This window comes from Pristiophorus japonicus, chromosome 9, assembly GCF_044704955.1.
Source record: "Pristiophorus japonicus isolate sPriJap1 chromosome 9, sPriJap1.hap1, whole genome shotgun sequence".
In the NCBI taxonomy this organism is placed as follows: domain Eukaryota; kingdom Metazoa; phylum Chordata; class Chondrichthyes; family Pristiophoridae; genus Pristiophorus; species Pristiophorus japonicus.
In genome coordinates, this window is record NC_091985.1 from 223048180 (window position 1) to 223067391 (window position 19212).

The 19212-nt window shown below is 46.1% G+C and overlaps 2 protein-coding genes across 4 annotated transcripts in view; one reads left to right on the top strand and one right to left on the bottom strand.

Annotated features, from left to right (window-relative positions):
* The window catches only part of LOC139273761 (gastrula zinc finger protein XlCGF57.1-like), a 69462-nt gene that overhangs the window by 14016 nt on the left and 36234 nt on the right, over window positions 1–19212 (top strand). The gene's annotated exons all lie outside the window — the stretch shown is intronic.
* Window positions 18100–18648, bottom strand: LOC139274161 (zinc finger protein 774-like). The gene has a single exon (XM_070891200.1). It carries the CDS (start codon window positions 18646–18648, stop codon window positions 18100–18102), a length of 549 nt encoding a protein of 182 aa, XP_070747301.1.

Here is a 19212-nt window from a genome sequence, read left to right on the forward strand (position 1 = left end):
AAGGAGTCAAATGGCCTACTCCTGTTCCTATTTATTATCTTATGGTGACAGTAAGTAACAGGATAGGTCAAGTCAAACTGCAGGTGTACAGGTACAACCCAGGGGTCAGTCTGCCCAGTGACCAGAGGACACAGCAGGTTTACAGGTACAAACCCAGGGTCAGTCTGCCCAGTGACCAGAGGACACAGCTGGACATCACAAATTATCCATTCTGCCATCGACATCAGCATTGTGTTGGATCAATTGTTAAAAATGGTTCCTCATTGGTTATCTGTCAGAAATGGAAAACAAAAGCTATACCTGGTTATGAAATAGTCTGTGACTGATTCTATGGTGAAGTGCAGATCTCCACTCCCATTATATGAAGAGAGCTCGATGTGATGTAACCGAGTACTTTGAATCTCATTGATGCCACAATAGAAACAGTCTGTAATTTATAGAGAGCCAAAATGTGGAAGGAAAAAGATCTGGCTATTTCTATTTTTGTGTTTTCCATCCCTCCTGTCACCTCTCCTCGACACCTCCGCCCCTTCTCCCCCTCTATCTGCTTCCTTTGTTTTTTGTTCCTTTTTCTGATCAGCCAGCTCTCTCTGACAGTTATCCACTTTCTATCTATCTGTCCCCCTCTACCTTTCCTCCTTTCTCCCTATGGTCTCTCCCTAGCACGTGGCCCCGATTTCTCTAACACAGCCATACCAGTCCACAGTCCCTCAAAAAGGCAATGCCAGGGCGGTGAGGGATCTTCCAAAAGAAACATAAGCAGGAGTAGGCCATTTAGCTCCTGGAGTCTGCTCCACTATTCAATACGATCATGGCTGATCTGATCTTGGGCTCAGCCTCACTTCCCTGCCTGCCCCCCCATAACCTTTTACTCCCTTATTGCTCAAAAATCTGTCTATCTCCGCCTTAAATATATTCAATGACCCAGCCTGCACAGGTCTCTGGGGCAGAGAATTCCACAAATTTACAACCCTTAGAGAAAACATTTCTCCACATCTCAGTTTTAAATGGGCAGCCCCTTATTCTAAGACTATGTCCCCTAGTTTTAGTTTCCCCTATGAATGTAAATATCCTCTCTGCATCCACCTTGTCAAGCCCCTCGCTATCTTATAAGTTTCAATAAGATCACCTCTCATTCTTCTGAACTCCAATGTGTATAGGCTCAACCGATCCTCATAAGTCAACCCCCTCATCTCTGGAATCGACCTAGTTAACCTTCTCTGAACAGCCTTCAATGCCAAGTATATCCTTCCTTAAATACGGAGACCAAAACTGTACAGAGTGCTCCAGGTGTGGCCTCACCAATACCCTGTATAGTTGTAGCAGGACTTCTCTGCTTTTATACTCTATCCCTCTTGAAATAAAGGCCAACATTCCATTTGCCTTCCTGATTACTTGCTCTACCTGCATACTAACTTTTTGTGTTTCATGCACAAGGACTCCCAGATCTCTGTACTGCAGCACTTTGCAATTTTTCTCCGTTTAAAGGATAATTTGCTTTTCTATTATTTCTGCCAAAGTGGATAACCTCACATTTTCCTACATTATACTCCAGCTGCCAAATTTTTGCCCACTCACTTAGCCTGTCTATATCACTTTGCAGATTTTTTGTGTCCTCCTCACAATTTGCTTTCCCACCCATCTTTGTATCATCAGCAAACGTGGCTACATTACACTCTGTCCCTTCATCCAAGTCATTAATATAGATTGTAAGTAGTTGAGGACCCAGCACCGATCCCTGCAGAACACCACGAGTCACTGTTTGCCAATCCTTTATCCATGCTAATTATATTACCCCCAACCCCGTGGGCTTTTATCTTGTGCAGTAACTTTTTATGTGGCACCTTATCGAATGCCTTCTAGAAATCCAAATACACCACATCCACTGGTTCCCCCTTATCCACCCTGCTCGTTACATCCTCAAAGAACTCCAGCAAATTTGTCCAACATGATTACCTTTGCCATGCTCCTCCTTTGCTGTGTGGGAAATCGGGGACGCTTCCAGTGTCCCTGACTACGATGTGTGCAGGAAGTATGTCCAGCTGCAGCTCCTGACAGACCGCATTGTGGCACTGGAGCAGCGCATGGATTCACTCTGGAGCATCTGGAGCGATGCTGATGATGTCATGAATAGCATGTTGAGTGAGTTGGTCACACCGCAGGTAAAGGTTACACAGGCAGATAGGGAATGGGTGACCAGCTGGAAGAGCAGTGGAAGGAAGGTAGTGCAGGGATCCCCTGCGGTCATCTCTCTCCAAAACAGATATACCGTTTTGGGTACTGTTGGGGGAGATGGGGGGCTCATCAGGGGAAGGCAGCAGCAGCCAAGTTCATGGCACCATGGGTGGCTCTGCTGCACAGGAGGGCAAGAAAAAGAGTGGGAGAGCTATAGTGGTAGGGGATTCTATTGTAAGGGGAATAGATAGTGTTTCTGCGGCCACAATCGAGACTCCAGGATGGTATGTTGCCTCCTGGTGCAAGGGTCAAAGATGTCTTGGAGCGGCTGCAGGGCATTCTGGAGGGGGAGGGTGAACAGCCAGTTGTCGTGGTGCATATAGGTACCAACGATATAGGTAAAAAAACGCGATGAGGTCCTACAAGCTGAATTTAGGGAGCTAGGAGTTAAATTAAAAAGTAGGACCTCGAAGGTAGTAATCTCAGGATTGCTACCGGTGCCACGTGCTAGTCAGAGTAGGAATTACAGGATAGTTAAGATGAATACGTGGCTTGAGGAATAGTGCAAGAGGGAGTGATTCAAATTCCTGGGACATTGGAACTGGTTCTGGGGGAGGTGAGACCAGTACAAACCGGACTGCCTGCACCTGGGCAGGACCGGGGGAGTGTTTGCTCGGGGTGTTGGGGAGGAGTTAAACTAATATGTTAGGGGAATGGCAATCTGTGCAGGAAGACAGAGGGAAGTAAAATGGGGGCAGAACCAAAAGGTAGAAAGGAGATGAGGAAAAGTGGAGGGCAGAGAAATCAAAGGCAAAAATCAAAAAGGGCCACATTACGACATAATTCTAAAAGGACAAAGAGTGTTTTAAAAAAAAAACAAGCCTGAAGGCTCTGTGTCTCAATGTGAGGAGCATTCGTAATAAGGTGGATGAATTAATTGCGCAGATGGCTGTTAACGGATATGATGTAATTGGAATTACGGAGACGATGCTCCAGGGTGACCAAGGCTGGGAACTCAACATCCAAGGGTATTCAATATTCAGGAAGGATTGACAGAAAGGAAAAGGAGGTGGGGTAGCATTGCTGGTTAAAGAGGAGATTAACACAATAGTAAGGAAGGACATTAGCTTGGATGATGTGGAATCTGTATGGGGAGAGCTGTGGAACGCCAAAGGGCAGAAAACACTTGTGGGAGTTGTGAATAGACTACCAAACAATAGTAGTGAGTTGGGGATGGCATCAAACAGGAAATTTGGGATGTGTGCAATAAAGCTACAGCAGTTATCATGGGTGGCTTTAATCTACATATAGATTGGGTTAACCAAACTGATAGCAATACGGTGGAGGAGGATTTCCTGGAGTGTATAAGGGATGGTTTTTGTTAGCGTGAATGTTTTTTCAGAAGAATCACTCTTCACTCAAAGTCGGTTCCAACGCCAATGCGGCCTTTATTTTCGCAAGTGGGGAGGAAGCCTCAGGACTGGATCCAGGCACTTGTCTCCGACGAACAAAGAAACTCATCGATATTTATATGTTTTACAATAGTTCTTTACAGTTACTCAGCCCACTTCGGCTGGACACAATCCAATCATAATGATTATAGATTACATATAGGTTTCTTTAACCCAATAGAATTCCCCTGATACCTCAGGGGCTGTATGTTCGGTTTTTGTCAGCTCGGGCTGATTAATGACCTCGTTATGTGAGGCAGGTTCTCCCCTTATCTCTGTTCCTCGGGGTTCGGCTGTGTGAAGTCACTGATTATACCAGTGTACTATAATAGTTTGTTATAAGTATCTTGTATCCAAGGCATTCCTGATAGTGGGCCTCACAGGGTCATTGCTCGGTCATTGCTCGATCAGCCCCAGTTCATTACTTGACTAACGGGGTTCTCATCATGCTTGGGCAGCCATTTTATATGTGGCCACTTTAAACTTATATGAGTTTAGATATATTCAGCAGGTGCCTAATGCCGACAACAGTTTTCTAGACGAATATGTCAAGGAAACAACTAGAGAGCTGGCCATCCTGGACTCGGTCTTGTGCAATGAGAGAGGATCAATTAGCAATCTTGTTGTGCAAGGTCCCTTGGGGAAGAGTCACCATATTATGGTAGAATTCTTCATTAAGATGGAGAGTGACACAGTTAATTTAGAGACCAGGATCCTGATGTTCAGGAAAGGTAACTTCGATGGTATGAGACGTGAATTGGCTAGGATAGACTGGTGAATGATACTTAAAGGGTTAATGGCGGATGGCAGTGGCAGACATTTAAAGATCACATGGATGAACTTCAATAATTGTACATCTCTGTCTGGCGTAAAAATAAAACTGGGAAGGTGGTTCAACCGTGGCTAACAAGGGAGATTAGGGACAGTGTTAAATCCAAGGAATAGGCATATAAATTGGCCAGAAAAAGCAGCAATCCTGAGGACTGGGAGAAATTTAGAATTTATTATAGGCGGACAAAGGGTTTAATTAGGAGGGGGAAATTAGAGTATGGGAGTAAGCTTGCAGGGAACATAAAAACTGACTGCAAAAGCTTCTATAGATATGTGAAGAGAGAAAGATTAGTCCCTTGTAGTCAGAATCAGGTGAATTTATAATGGGGAACAAAGAAATAGCTAACCAATTGAACAAATACTTTGGTTCTGTTTTCATTAATAAAGACACAAATAACCTTCCGGAAATACGAGGGGACCGAGGGTCTAGTGAGAAGGAGGAACTGAAGGAAATCCTTATTAGTCAGGAAATTGTTTTAGGGAAATTGATGGGATTGAAGGCTGATAAATCCTCTCGCTATGAAGGCCAACATATCATTTGCCTTCTTCACCGCCTGCTGAACCTGCATGCCTACTTTCAATGACTGATGAACCATGACACCCAGGTCTCATTTCACCTCCCCTTTTCCTAATCTGTCACCATTCAGAAAATATTCTGCCTTCCTGTTTTTGCCACCAAAGTGGATAACCTCGCATTTATCCACATTATACTGCATCCGCCATGCATTTGCCCATTCACCTAACCTGTCCAAGTAACCCTGCAGCCTCTTAACATTCTCCTCACAGCTCACTCTGTCACCCAGCTTAGTGTCATCTGCAAACTTGGAGATATTACTCAATTCCTTCATTCAAATCATTAATGTATATTGTAAATAGCTGGGATCCCAGCACTGAGCCCTGCGGCACCCCACTAGTCACTGCCTGCTATTCTGAAAAGGACCCGTTTATCCCGACTCTCTGCTTCCTGTCTGCCAACCAGTTCTCTATCCACGTCAGTACATTACCCCCAATACCATGTGCTTTAATTTTGCACACCAATCTCTTGTGTGGAACCTTGTCAAAAGCCTTTTGAAAGTCCAAATACACCACATCCATTGGTTCCCCCTTGTCCCACTCTACTAGTTACATCCTCAAAAAATTTTAGAAGATTTGTCAAGCATGATTTCTCTTTCATAAATCCATGCTGACTTGGACCGATCCTGTCACTGCTTTCCAAATGTGCTGTTATTTCATCTTTAATAATTGATTCCAACATTTTCCCCACTAGTGATGTCAGGCTAACCAGTCTATAATTCCCCGTTTTCTCCCTCCTTTTTTAAAAAGTGGTGTTACATTAGCTACCCTCCAGTCCATAGGAACTGATCCAGTGTCGATAGACTGTTGGAAAATGATCACCAATGCATCCACTATTTCTAGGGCCACTTCCCTAAGTACTCTGGGACACAGACGATCAGACCCTGGGGAGTTATCGGCCTTCAATCCCATCAATTTCCCTAACACAATTTCCTGACTAATGAGGATTTCCTTCAGTTCCTCCTTTTCGCTAGACCCTCGGTCCCTTAGTACTTCCAGAAGGTTATTTGTGTCTTCCTTTGTGAAGACAGAACCAAAGTATTTGTTCAATTGGTCTGCCATTTCTTTGTTCCTCATTATAAATTCACCTGAATTTGACTGTAAGGGACCTATGTTTGTCTTCGCTAATCTTTTTCTCTTCACATATCTATAGAAGCTTTTGCAGTCAGTTTTTATGTTCCCGGCAAGCTTCCCCTCCTAATTAAACCCGTTGTCCTCCTCTGCTGAATTCTAAATTTCTCGCAGTCCTCAGGTTTGCTGCTTTTTCTGGCCAATTTATATACCTCTTCCTTGGATTTAACAATATCCTAAATTTCCCTTGTTAGCCAAGGTTGAGCCACCTTCCCCGTTTTATTTTTACTCCAGACAGGGATGTACAATTGTTGAAAATCATCCATGTGATATTTAAATGTTTGCCATTGCCTATCCACCGTCAACACTTTAAGTATCATTTGCCAGTCTATTCTAGCCAATTCACGTCTCATACCATCGAAATTATCTTTCCTTAAGTTCGGGATCCTAGTCTCTGACTTAACTGTGTCACTCTCCATCTTAATAAAGAATTCTACCATATTATGATCACTCTTCCCAAAGAAGCCTCGCACAGCTAGATTGCTAATTAGTCCTCTCTCATTACACAACACCCAGTCTAGGATGGCCAGCCCTCTAGTTCGTTCCTTGATATATTGATCCAGAAAATCATCCCTAATACACTCCAGAAAATCCTCCTCCATCGTATTGTTACCAGTTTGGTTAGCCCAATCTATATGTAGATTAATTTCGTCCATGATAAATGCTCTTCCTTTATTGCACGCATCCCTAATTTCTTGTTTGATGCTGGCCGCAACCTCACTATTACTGTTTGGTGGTCTGTGCACAACTCCCACTAGCGTTTTCTGCCTCTTGGTATTCCGCAGCTCCATTCTTTGCCCTCCACTTTTACTTTTCTTCTTTCTATCTTTTGCTTCTGCCCCCATTCTACTTCCCTCTCTCTCCCTGCAGAGGTTCCCACCCACCTGCCATATTAGTTTAACCCCTCCCCAACTTCATTAGTACCTATAGCCCCTTGATTATCCACTATTGGGATGTTCTTCGTGTCTTCTACCATGAAGACCGATACAAAATATTTGTTCAACATCATTTCCCTATTCTCCATTATTAATTCCCCAATCTTATTCATTTATGGAATGAGGATATCGCTGGCAAGGCCAGCATTTATTGGCCATCCCTAATTGCCTGTTGTTGTGTATAGAAGAACTCCACGAGGCTGAGTACTGTGAGCTAAACTTAGTGTGGCCTTAGTCTTCTTTATTACAACTTCAGAATGCTTAAACAATATGGCAACCAAGCCTTTATACTGGCCCTGCACGTATGTGCAGGTGACCATTAGAATGCCAACAGTCGCACCCTCTGATGGCAAGTATTACATTTACATACATAACATCACTCCCCCACCCCCCCGCCCCAAAAAGTCTTCAGTCAAGTTATATACAAGTTGAGGCGATCCTGAGCTCTTCGCTCCCTGGTTAATCATCTAAGTTCAAACCCTGGCGTGTGTGAGTTGGTCAGACCATTAACGCACTGCACTGTAGCTGGTCTGACCGGACTGTCAGGAATGGTGGATTCATCCTTGTGATTGACAGAGAGGTCGATTGCTGGTTGGGTGTGTGTTAGTGGAACTTCGCTGGTGATGTCCTCTTCATGTCGTTCCTGGTTGTCAGTAAATCGTAATTTGGTCTGATTTAAATGCTTTCTGCACGTTTGGCCATTTAACAGTTTGATTATAAACACCCTATTCCCTTCCTTGGCCAAAACAGTGCCAGCAACCCACTTGGGACCATGACCGTAATTCAGGACAAACACAAGGTCGTTGACATCAATGTCACGTGAAACAGCCGCGCGATCGTGGTACATGTTCTGCTGGTGGTCACTGGGTTTCCACATGATCATTAAGTTGTACAGGGCCTTGGTGAGGCCACACCTGGAGTATTGTGTACAGTTTTGGTCTCCTAACTTGAGGAAGGACATTCTTGCTATTGAGGGAGTGCAGCGAAGGTTCACAAGTCTGATTCCCGGGATGGTGGGACTGACCTATCAAGAAAGACTGGATCAACTGGGCTTATATTCACTGGAGTTCAGAAGAATGAGAGGGTACTTCATAGAAACGTTTAAAATTCTGACGGGTTAAGACAGGTTAGATGCAGGAAGAATGTTCCCAATGTTGGGGAAGTCCAGAACCAGGGGTCACGGTCTAAGGATAAGGTGTAAGCCATTTAGGACCGAGATGAGGAGAAACTTCTTCACCCAGAGAGTGGTGAACCTGTGGAATTCTCTACCACAGAAAGTCGTTGAGGCCAATTCACTAAATATGTTCAAAAGGGAGTTAGATGAAGTCCTGACTACTAGGGGGGTTAAGAAGGAAGGGGGTACTGAATTTGCATGTTCAACCATGAACTCATTGAATGGCGGTGCAGGCTAGAAGGGCCGAATGGCCTACTCCTGCACCTATTTTCTATGTTTCTATGTTTCTAAGATCCGGGAGAACAAGAGAGAGCCTGGTTTTGAGGGCTCTCTTCATTAACAATTCTGCCGGGGGAACCCCGGTAAGCAACTGATGTTGCGTCTGGTAACTGAGCAGAATGCGATACAAGCGGGTCTGCAGGGAACTGTCTGTCACGCGTTTCATGCTATGCTTGATTGTTTGGACTGCCCGCTCCTCTTGACCATTAGACGCGGGCTTAAACGGAGCAGACCTGACATGGTTGATGCCATTGCGTGTCATAAACTCATTGAATTCCAAGCTGGTGAAACATGGTCCATTGTCGCTGACAAGGACGTCTGGCAAGCCATGGGTGGCGATCATGGCCCAGAGGCTTTCAATGATGGCTGTGGACGTGCTGGGTGACATGATTACGCATTCAATCCATTTGGAGTAAGCGTATACTACTACTAAAAACATCTTTCCTTGAAAGGGGCCGGCAAAATCTATGTGGGTTCTGGACCACGGTTTGGAGGGCCATGATCACAGACTCAGTGGAGCCTCCCTTGGTGCATTGCTCAGTTGTGAACAAGTGTTGCACTGATGCATGCATGACTCCAAGTCCAAGTCAATGCCAGGCCACCAAACATGCAACCTGACAATTGCCTTCATCATGACAATGCCTGGATGGGTACTGTGTAGGTCGCATATAAACGTTTCTCTGCCTTTTTTGGGCAAAATTACGCGATTACCCCATACGAGACAATCCGACTGGCTTAATTTCATCTTGCATTTCCCTGGGAATGGCCGACCAGTTCCCATTTAGGATGCAACTCTTTACTAACGATAGCACAGGATCCTGGTGACCCCTCGCTCTCAAAAGCATCCATGACCAATAGTAAGTCTGTGGGCTGCGCCATTTCAACCCCAGTGGTGGGTAATGGTAGCCGGCTGAGAGCATTGGCACAGTTTTCAGTGCCTGGTCTGTGGCGGATAACATAGTCATAAGCAAATAATGTTAGTGCCCATCTTTGGATGCGGGACGAAGCATTGGTGTTTATACCTTTGCTCTCTGAAAACAGCGAAATGAGCAGCTTGTGGTCAGTTTCAAGCTCAAACCGATGTCCAAATGGGTATTGATGCATTTTCTTAACCCCATATACACATGCTAACACCTCTTTCTCGACCATACTATAGGCTCTCTCAGCCTTAGACGGAGTTCTAAACGTGTATGCAACCGGTTGGAGGTTGCCTGATACATTGGCTTCCTGTAACACACAGCCGACCCTGTACGATGAGGCGTCACAAGCTAGCACTAAACGTTTACATGGGTCATAGTGTACAAATAACTTATTTGAACATAGCAGGTTCCTGGCCTTCTCAAAAGCTGTGTCTTGATTTTTGCCCCAAACCCAGTCATCACCCTTACATAGCCACATGTGCAAAGGTTCTAACAACGTGCTCAAGCCAGGTAGAAAGTTACTGAAATAGTTGAGGAGTCCCAGGAACGAACGCAGCTCCATCACATTCTGTGGTCTGGGTGCATTCTTGATGACCTCTGTCTTTGAGTCCGTGGATCTGATGCCATCTACTGCAGTCTTTCTCCCCAAAAATTCGACTTCTGGCGCTAGGTAAACAAACTTGGAGCGTTTCAGCCTGAGTCCCACTCTGTCTAGGCGACTCAGAACATCTTCCAGGTTGTGTCGGTGTTCAATGGTGTCACGATCGGTGATCAACATTTCGTCTTGAAACACAACGGTGTGCGACACAGATTTCAGCAAACTCTCCATGTTTCTCTGGAAAATGGCTGCAGTTGAGCGAATCCTGAAAGGGCATCTGTGGTATATACACAGCCCTTTGTGTGTGTTGATGCACGTCAGTCTTTTCGAAGATTTAGCCAGCTCCTGTGTCATGTAGGCAGAGGTTAGGTCCCCCCCTCCCCCGCTTAAGTTGCAAACAGGTCATCCGCCTAGGGCAGCGGCTACTGGTCCTGGAGTGAGATTCACTTATTCGTTACCTTGTAGTCTCCGCAGATTCTGACCGTACCATCGTTTTTCAACACAGGAACAATTGGACTGGCTCACTCATTGAACTCGACTGCCGATATGATTCCATCGAGTTCGATCTCGACTTTCTCCCTCATCATGGATGGAACTGCCCGAGCCTTGTGATGGACGGGCCGTGCATTGGGGCCGAGATGGATTTGTACCTTGGAGCCTGTGAAGTTGCCGATGCCTGGTTCGAATAGCGACGGAAACTTGCTCAGCGTCATCCACTCAAGATAGTGCTTTGATGTCGTTCCAATTCCATCTAATCTTTTCTAGCCAGCTTCTGCCGTAGAGCGATGGGCCATTGCCTGGAATAATCCACAGTGATACGTCATGCGCAGCTCCATCATACGAGACCTTCACTGCCGCACTTCCAATTACTGGAATGAGCTCTTTGGTGTCGGTACGCAGCTTTGCATTAATCAGGCTCAGTTTGGGCCTTTGTGCCTTATTGTCCCACAGTTTCTCGAAAGCCTACTGGCTCATTATTGACTGACTTGCACCCGTGTCCAACTCCATAGATACTGGAACTCCATTTAATTTGACTTCCAGCATTATAGGAGGGCTCTTGGTGGTGAAGGTATGTACTCCATACACTTATTCCTTGGGTTGAGTTGCCTGTGCTGCGTGATCGGTGCCGGATCAATCATCATCTGCCACGTGGTGTGTCGCAGCACGTTTGCACATTTGCTGGAGGTGCCCCATTGTTGCGCAGCCTTTGCACACGTAGTGCTTGAACCGACATTGATGGGCCCGATGATTACCCCCGCAGCGCCAACACGGTGCTAATGGATTCACATTCACCCCCGATGGCAGACTCTGAGTCATCACGGGTGTTGCAGCCGCAGACGTATAGGCCCTGCCATATGCAGTTCAGCCTGCTGGCAACGTCATTTTATGCACTTGCCGGTGAGCTTCGATGTTGAGAAGATATCTGTTTGGTGTTATCGTCCATGGCCATGCTTGCCTGGGCGATCGCGAAGGCCCTGCTCAGGTCTAGGGTTTCGGCAGCCAGCAGCTTTCGAAGAATGACCTCGTGGCTGGTGCCCAGCATGAAAAAGTCCCGCAGCATTTCCCCCAACGCAGCTCCAAAATCGCAAGGTCCCGCGAGGCATCTCAGGTCGGCGACATAATCTACCACGTCCTGGCCCCCGGAGCGATGGTGCATGTAAAAACGATACCTGGCCATGAGGATACTCTCCTTCGACTTGAGGTGGTCCCGAACTAGAGTGCACAACTCTGTATATTTCTTCTCCGTTGGTTTTGTCGGTGCAAGCAGATTCTTGATGAGGCCGTATATTTTAGGCCCACAGCTGGTGAGGAGAACCGCCCTGCACTTCACCGCATTAGTGTCTCCTTCCAGCTCGTTGGCCATGAAGTACTGGTCGAGATGCTCGATGAGGGCTTCCCAATCATCACCCTCTATGAATCTCTCTAATATTCCAACGGCAGCCATGGTTGCGTGAAGGTTCGTATTCTATTACTTGTCGCCAATTGTGTAGAAGAACTCCACGAGGGTGAGTACTGTGAGCTAAACTTAGTGTGACCTTAGTCATCTTTATTACAACTCCAGTGTGCCTAAACAACATGGCAGCCAACCTTTTATACTGGCCCTGCTCATGTGTGCAGGTGACCATTAGGACTCCAACAGTCGCGCCCTCTGGTGGCAAGTATTACATAGTTACATACATAACACCGGTGAGAAGATGGTGGTGAGCCACCTCCTTGAACAACTGCAGTCCGTTTAGTGACTATATTCCCATAGTGCTGTTAGTTAGGGAGTTACAGGATTTTGAACCAGCGACCATGAAGGAACAGTGATCTATTTCCCAGTCAGAATGGTGTGAAACTTGGAGGAGATGATGTTCCCATGCGCCTGCTGCCCTTGTCCCTCTAGGTGCTGGAAGCCTTGGGTCGTTTCTGCATCTTGTAGATGGTACACACTGCAGCCAAGGTACACTGGTGGAATATTACCGAATAGAAAAAACTGGTCTGTTAAAACATTTAAACAGCAACCAACAACAATCCCAGTTTATAACTGATACGCTCATAATAAAGGATGAAACTGAGTACTTTGTATAATGACCTTAGCTCCTTTAATAAGACTCCAGAGTGCAGGTACCTCATGGGTGGCCTGCTTATATACCGTGCTCCCAAGGGATGCTGGGATCCCTTGGGACTCCAACAGGTAGGCCCTCTGGTGGTAGTGTAATACAGGTTACAAGGGGTTAAATACATAACATCGCTCCCCCCGTGAAGTCAACCCAGTCGCACAGCCTGCCTGACTAGGACCTCAGGCAGGCCGTGCATAGCAAACATGGGTTCGTAGGCTTTCAATAGTGGCGCTGGACGTGCTTGCAGACGTTATTGCACATTCAATCCATTTTGAGTAAGCGTCCATGACAACCAAAAACATTTTGCCTAGAAATGGGCCCGCATATTTCACATGGATCCTAGACCACAGTTTGGAGGGCCACGACCACAAACTTAGCAGTGCCTCTCTGGGTGCATTGCTCAGCTGAGAGCAAGTGTTGCACTGGCGCACACATGACTCTAAATCTGAGTCGATGCCAGACCACCACACATGGGATCTGGCTATGGTTTTCATCATTACAATGCCTGGGTGGGTGCTGTGCAGTTCACAAATGAACGTATCTGCCTTTCTTTGGCAAGACCACGCGATTGCCCCACAACAGACAGTCTGCCTGAAGGGACATTTCGTCTTTGCACCTGTGGAACGGCTTAATTGCTTCCTGCATCTCCGCTGAGATGCTGGACCAGCTCCCGTGGAGGACACAGTTTTTTTTACCAAGAACAGTAAAGGATCCTGGCTGGTCCAGGTCCTGATCTAGCGGGCCATAATGGGGGACTTTTCATTTTCGAATGCATCCATTATCATGAGCAAGTCCGCAGGCTGTGCCATTTCCACCCCGGTGGTGGGCAATGGCAGCTGACTGAGAGCATCTGTGCAGTTCTCTGTGCCCGGTCTGTGTGAGCGGCATCTTTGGATGCGGGCAGAGGCATTGGTGTTAATCCCTTTGCTCTCAGAGAACAGCGATATGAGCGGCTTGTGGTCAGTTTCAAGCTCAAACTTGACGCCAAATAAGTACTGGTGCATTTTCTTTATCCCATAAACGCACACCAGAGTCTGTTTCAATCATGCTGTAGGCCCTTTTGGCCTTGGACAAATTCCTGGACACATAAGCGACCGGTTGCAAAATCCCTGATTCATTAGACTGTTGTAACACACACCCGACCCCGTATGACGACGCATCGCAAGCAAGCACTAATCTTTTACAAGGGCCATACAGAACACAACAGATTTCTGGCTTTCTTAAAGGCAGTCTCTTGTGAATTCCCCCATACCCAGTCATTTCCCTAGCAGGGTGCTTAAACCAGGTCGGAAATTACTCAATTAATTAAGGAGTCCCAGGAACGATCGCAGCTCCATCACATTCTGTGGTCTCGGCGCGTTCTTGATGGCCTCCGTCTTGACGTCGGTGGGTCTGATGCCGTCTGCTGCGATTCTTCTTCCCAGGAAAACACACTTCGAGTGTTTCAACATGAGCCCCACGCGATCCAACCGATTAAGAACCTCTTCCAGAATCTTCAAGTGCTCAATGGTGTCCCGGCCTGTAACCAGTATGTCACCTGATAGTCTGCATCCCAGAGTACTTAAGGAAGAGGCCCTAGAAATAGTGGCTGCATTGGTGATCATTTTCCAACAGTCTATCGACTCGGAACAGTTCCTATGGACCGGAGGGTAGCTAATGTAACACCACTTTTTAAAAAGGGAGGGAGAAAGCGGGTAATTATAGACCGGTTAGCTTGATATCAGTGGTGGGGAAAATGTTGGAATCAATCATTAAGGATGAAATAGCAGTGCATTTGGCAAGCAGTGAGAGGATCGGTCCAAGTCAGCATGGATTTATGAAAGGGAAATCATGCTCGACAAATCTTCTGGAATTTTTTGAGGATGTAACTAGTAGAGTGGACAAGGGGGAACCAATGGATGTGGTGTATTTGGACTTTCAAAAGGCTTTTGACAAGATCCCACACAAGAGATTGGTGTGCAAAATCAAAGCACATGGTATTGGGGGTAATATACTGATGTGGATAGAGAACTGGTTGGCAGACAAGAAGCAGAGACTCGGGATAAACGGATCCTTTTCAGAGTGACTAGTGGAGTGCCGCCGGGCTCAGTGCTGGGACCCCAGCTCTTTACAATATACATCAATGATTTGGATAAAGGAATTGAGTGTAATATCTCCAAGTTTGCAGATGACACTAAACGGGGTGGCAGTGTGAGCTGTGAGGGGGACGCTAAGAGGCTGCAGGGTGACTTAGACAGGTTAGGTGAGTGGGAAAATGCATGGCAGATGCAGTATAATGTGGATAAATGTGAGGTTATCCAATTTGGGGCCAAAAACGCAAAGACAGAATATTATCTGAATGGTGGCAGATTAGGAAAAGGGGAGGTGCAATGAGACCTGGGTGTCATGGTTCATTAGTCATTGAAAGTTGGCATACAGGTGCAGCAAGCGGTAAAGAAGGCAAATGGTATGTTGGCCTTCATAACTAGGGATTTGAGTATATGAGCAGGGGGGTCTTACTGCAGCTGTTTCGGGCCTTGGTGAGGCATCACCTGGAATATTGTGTTCAATTTTGGTCTCCTAATCTGAGGAAGGATTTTCTTGCTATTGAGGGAGTGCAGCGAAGGTCCACCAGACTGATTCCCGGGATGGCCGGACTGACATATGAGGGGAGACTGGATCAACTGGGCCTTTATACATTGGAGTTTGGAAGGATGAGAGGGGATCTCATAGAAACATACAAAATTCTGATGGGACGGGACTGGTTAGATGCGGGTAGATTGTTCCCGATGTTGGAAGTCCAGAACCAGGCGACACAGTCTTAGGATAAGGGGTAGGCTATTTAGAACTGAGATGAGGAGAAACTTCTTCACTCAGAGAGTTGTTAACCTGTAGAATTCTCCAGTTCATTGGATATATTCAAGAGGGAGTTCGATATGGCCCTTACAGCTAAGGGGATCAACGAGTATGGAGAGAAAGCAGGAAAGGGGTACTGAGGGAATGATCAGCCATGATCTTATTGAATGGTGGTGCAGGCTCGAAGGGCCAAATGGCCTACTCCTGCACTTATTTTCTATGTTTCTATGAGGCGCCTTAGTTTGGTGACATAGCTCGCCACTTCCTGGCCCTCTGCTCATTAACACATGTAGAACTGATATCTCGCATCAAAACGCTTTCCTTAGGATTTAGGTGCTCTCGGACCACCATACACAATTTTTCATAGGATTTAGCTGTTGGTTTTGCCGGAGCTAGGAGATTCTTCATGAGGCCATAGGTTGTTGTCCCACAGCCAGTTAGGAGGATCGCCCTTCGTTTGGCAGCGTTCTCATCTCCTTCCACCTCGTTGGCCACAAAGTATTGGTCGAGTCTCTCCACGAAGACCTCCCAATCGTCCCATTCTGAGTACTTCTCCAGGATACCAGTTGTTCCTTGCATTTTCACGCTGTTATTCATTACCTCGTCGCCAATTGATACGTTTATAATAAAGGATGAAACTGAGTACTGTGTACAATGAGCAAGTGTGACCTTAGCTCTTTCAATAAGACTCCAGACTGCAGGTACTTCGTGAGTGGCCTGCTTATATACCGTGCTCCCAAGGGATGCTGGGATCCCTTGGGACTCAAACAGGTCGACCCTTGGGTGGTAGTGTAATACAGGTTACAAGGGGTTAAATACATAACAGTAATGGTTCACATTAAGAACACACATGAGATAATAACAAGGCATTGTTGTGTGTATTGTACCACATTGTAATGCCAGAATCCCGGAGAGTTTGGAGGGAACATGATGAATGGTCTGAGAATAATTGTGTTCAAGGCAGGAGGTTAAGAGTGACCAATGGCTATGCTCCCGGAAGTGCAAATACACCCCGCTAATACAGCTCTGCGGGACAGAGGGAACAGACAGAAGGGCAGACATAGATTGACAGACTTTCCAATCTGGTGTCCATTCCATTATAACCACATATCGCGACCGCTACTGCAGACACGGGATCCCAGGATGGAGAAAATAACAACCTTCACAAAGAAATGAAGGGACACCTGATCAGTGAACTCCTGGTAAACTAGGGGAAGGAGTAAGAGCTGGAACTCCAAATAGAGAAATGCCACTGACTAAAAAGGATTACATTCCAGAACTTACTGTCCATATAGTTAAACCTGTGGGGCTGAGGACACAGGAGTTAATCTATCAGTAAATCTTTGATGGTTGTGATGGCCCCCGTGAGACACCACAGTGGATCCCAGCAGAGGATCCGGCTGTCGATCCACACAGACCATGCAGGGAGTGCAAGGTACGGATGAATTATTTCATGGCTCTTTAAAGAGATGAAACATCCCCCTATCGCAGAGGACTTGTCGTGTTGTAATTATCTTTTTCTGTTGCATAGTGTCAGAAACAGAAATCAACAGGAGATGATGTCCCACTCTGTAAATGAACTCTTTGACACATTTCCATGCATTTCCTTTCTTAATTTACAAAGATCACAACACCATTAGTCAACAGTCTGCCAGTTTTTAGTGAAGCTTGAAAGGTTTTACTGTGAAGCTACACTTGCCCATCTCTCTGTGTGTCACTGTATTTGGATTGTGTTAAACAACAGTCCTAATATCTCGCCGACATCCATTATAATTTTTGAAATGTTAGATTGTACTTGTAAAAAGTTGAGTTTGAATCTGACAATTCTGAATTTGGGAGCTGTTAAATGATTTTTGTTTTGCACATAACTCTATGGTGATGTGATCAGTCATAGCAAATCAAAAGATGCTGCTATTTACTTAACACAACTAAATAATTCTACAAGGATGCTATCACAGTCTTCCTCATTATTAACACCACCCAATTTTGTGCCATCTGCAAATTTTGAAATTGTACCTCTGATTCTCAAGTCCAAATCAATTATGTAAATGGTGAACAGTGATCCTAGCAGCGATCCCTGTGGAACACCACTTCCCACCACCCGCCCATCTGAGTAAATATCTTTAACTCATCCCATTACTTCGACTGGACATGTCTTCATTCCCGTGCCAACAGGATTGCTGTACCAGACAGGAGGGGCAACACTTAAGGGTCTCTGATTCCCATTTCCCTTCTTTCTGGTGGATGATGGAGGTGCCACTGTGTGTAATGTGCATGTCAGTAAGAATTGTCTGCAAAGGATTAATCAGCACTTTCTCATTGGAGATGTTAATCAATGGAACCTTTTAGACACGGAATTATAGATTTTGTACCAAAGATCAATTTAGGATTGAAGTAAAAGGTCATAATTTTATTGTAAAATAATTCAGGGACTCTCATCAGAAATTACGGGGAAAGACCAGACAGTGGTTCTTAAAGGAACACAGCAGCCCGACAAGTCAAACAGCTATTTATCCAGAATATTAAACTCCAACCCAGTTATAAGGTTATTAATATCAGCAAAAACAAAACCCAACTGTCATAATGAAGATGGTTCAATCTTGGATGTGACTAAGAGCAGAATCCAACCCCTGCAGACACAGGTGAACTCGCTGGTGTGTCAACAGGTTATATAATCGATTAAATCCCTTTTCACACACGGAGCAGGTGAACGGCCTCTCCCCAGTGTGAATTCGATGGTGGGCCAGCAGGTTCGATGATCGATTAAATCCCTTTTCACACACGGAGCAGGTGAATGGCCTCTCCCCAGTTTGAATTCGCTGGTGTTTGAGAAGGTCGGATGTACGAGTGAATCCCTTTCCACACACGGAGCAGGTGAATGGCCTCTCCCCAGTGTGAACTCGATGGTGTGTCAGAAGGTTGGATGAATGAGTGAATCCCTTCTGACACACGGAGCAGGTGAATGGCCTCTCCCCGATGTGAACTTGGTGGTGTGTCAGCAGGTGGGATGACCGAGTGAATCCCTTCCCACACACAGAGCAGATGAATGGCCTCTCCCCGGTGTGACTGCGTTGATGATTTATCAGGTCAGATGAATAATTAAATGCCTTTGCACAGTCCCCACATTTCCACGGTTTCTCCATGGTGCAGGTGTTCTTGTGTCTCTCCAGGTTGGACGATCAGTTGAAGCCTCGTCCACACACAGAACACGTGTACGGTTTCTCCCCGCTGTGAATGGTGCGATGTTTTTTCAGGCTGTGTAACTGGTTAAAGCTCTTTCCACAGGCAGTGCACTGGAACACACTCACGCGGGTGTGTGTGTGTCTCGGTGCTTTTCCAGTCACACTGATGTTTGAAATCTTTTCCCACAGACAGAACAGACAATCATTTCTCCTTCTACATTGAAAGGCCGATGATATTGGGTTCCTGATGAATGGAGTGAGTGTGTCAGACCGGGATGTGATGTTGGGTGTGAGTTTGCGGCCTGTAAATGCTGCTCCCCTTCTCTCACAGCCTGGAACAGCAGTTTACAAAAGCTCTGACTGTGAGTCCAGGATAGAAATTCACAACATTCTCTCCTCCTGGTTCCTGGCCCAGGGAAAGGCCGCGCATGCGCCCTGCTGCCCCCTCAGCCTCCCAAGATGGCGGACGTCCCCCGGGCCTGTCACCGGGAGAAAGCCCCGCAGCTGCCCCCGCCCGGGGGCCCC

Bases quoted from the DNA above. Each gene is read 5' to 3' on its own strand.
- LOC139274161 (XM_070891200.1), bottom strand. From the start codon at position 18,648: ATGGAGAAACCGTGGAAATGTGGGGACTGTGCAAAGGCATTTAATTAT.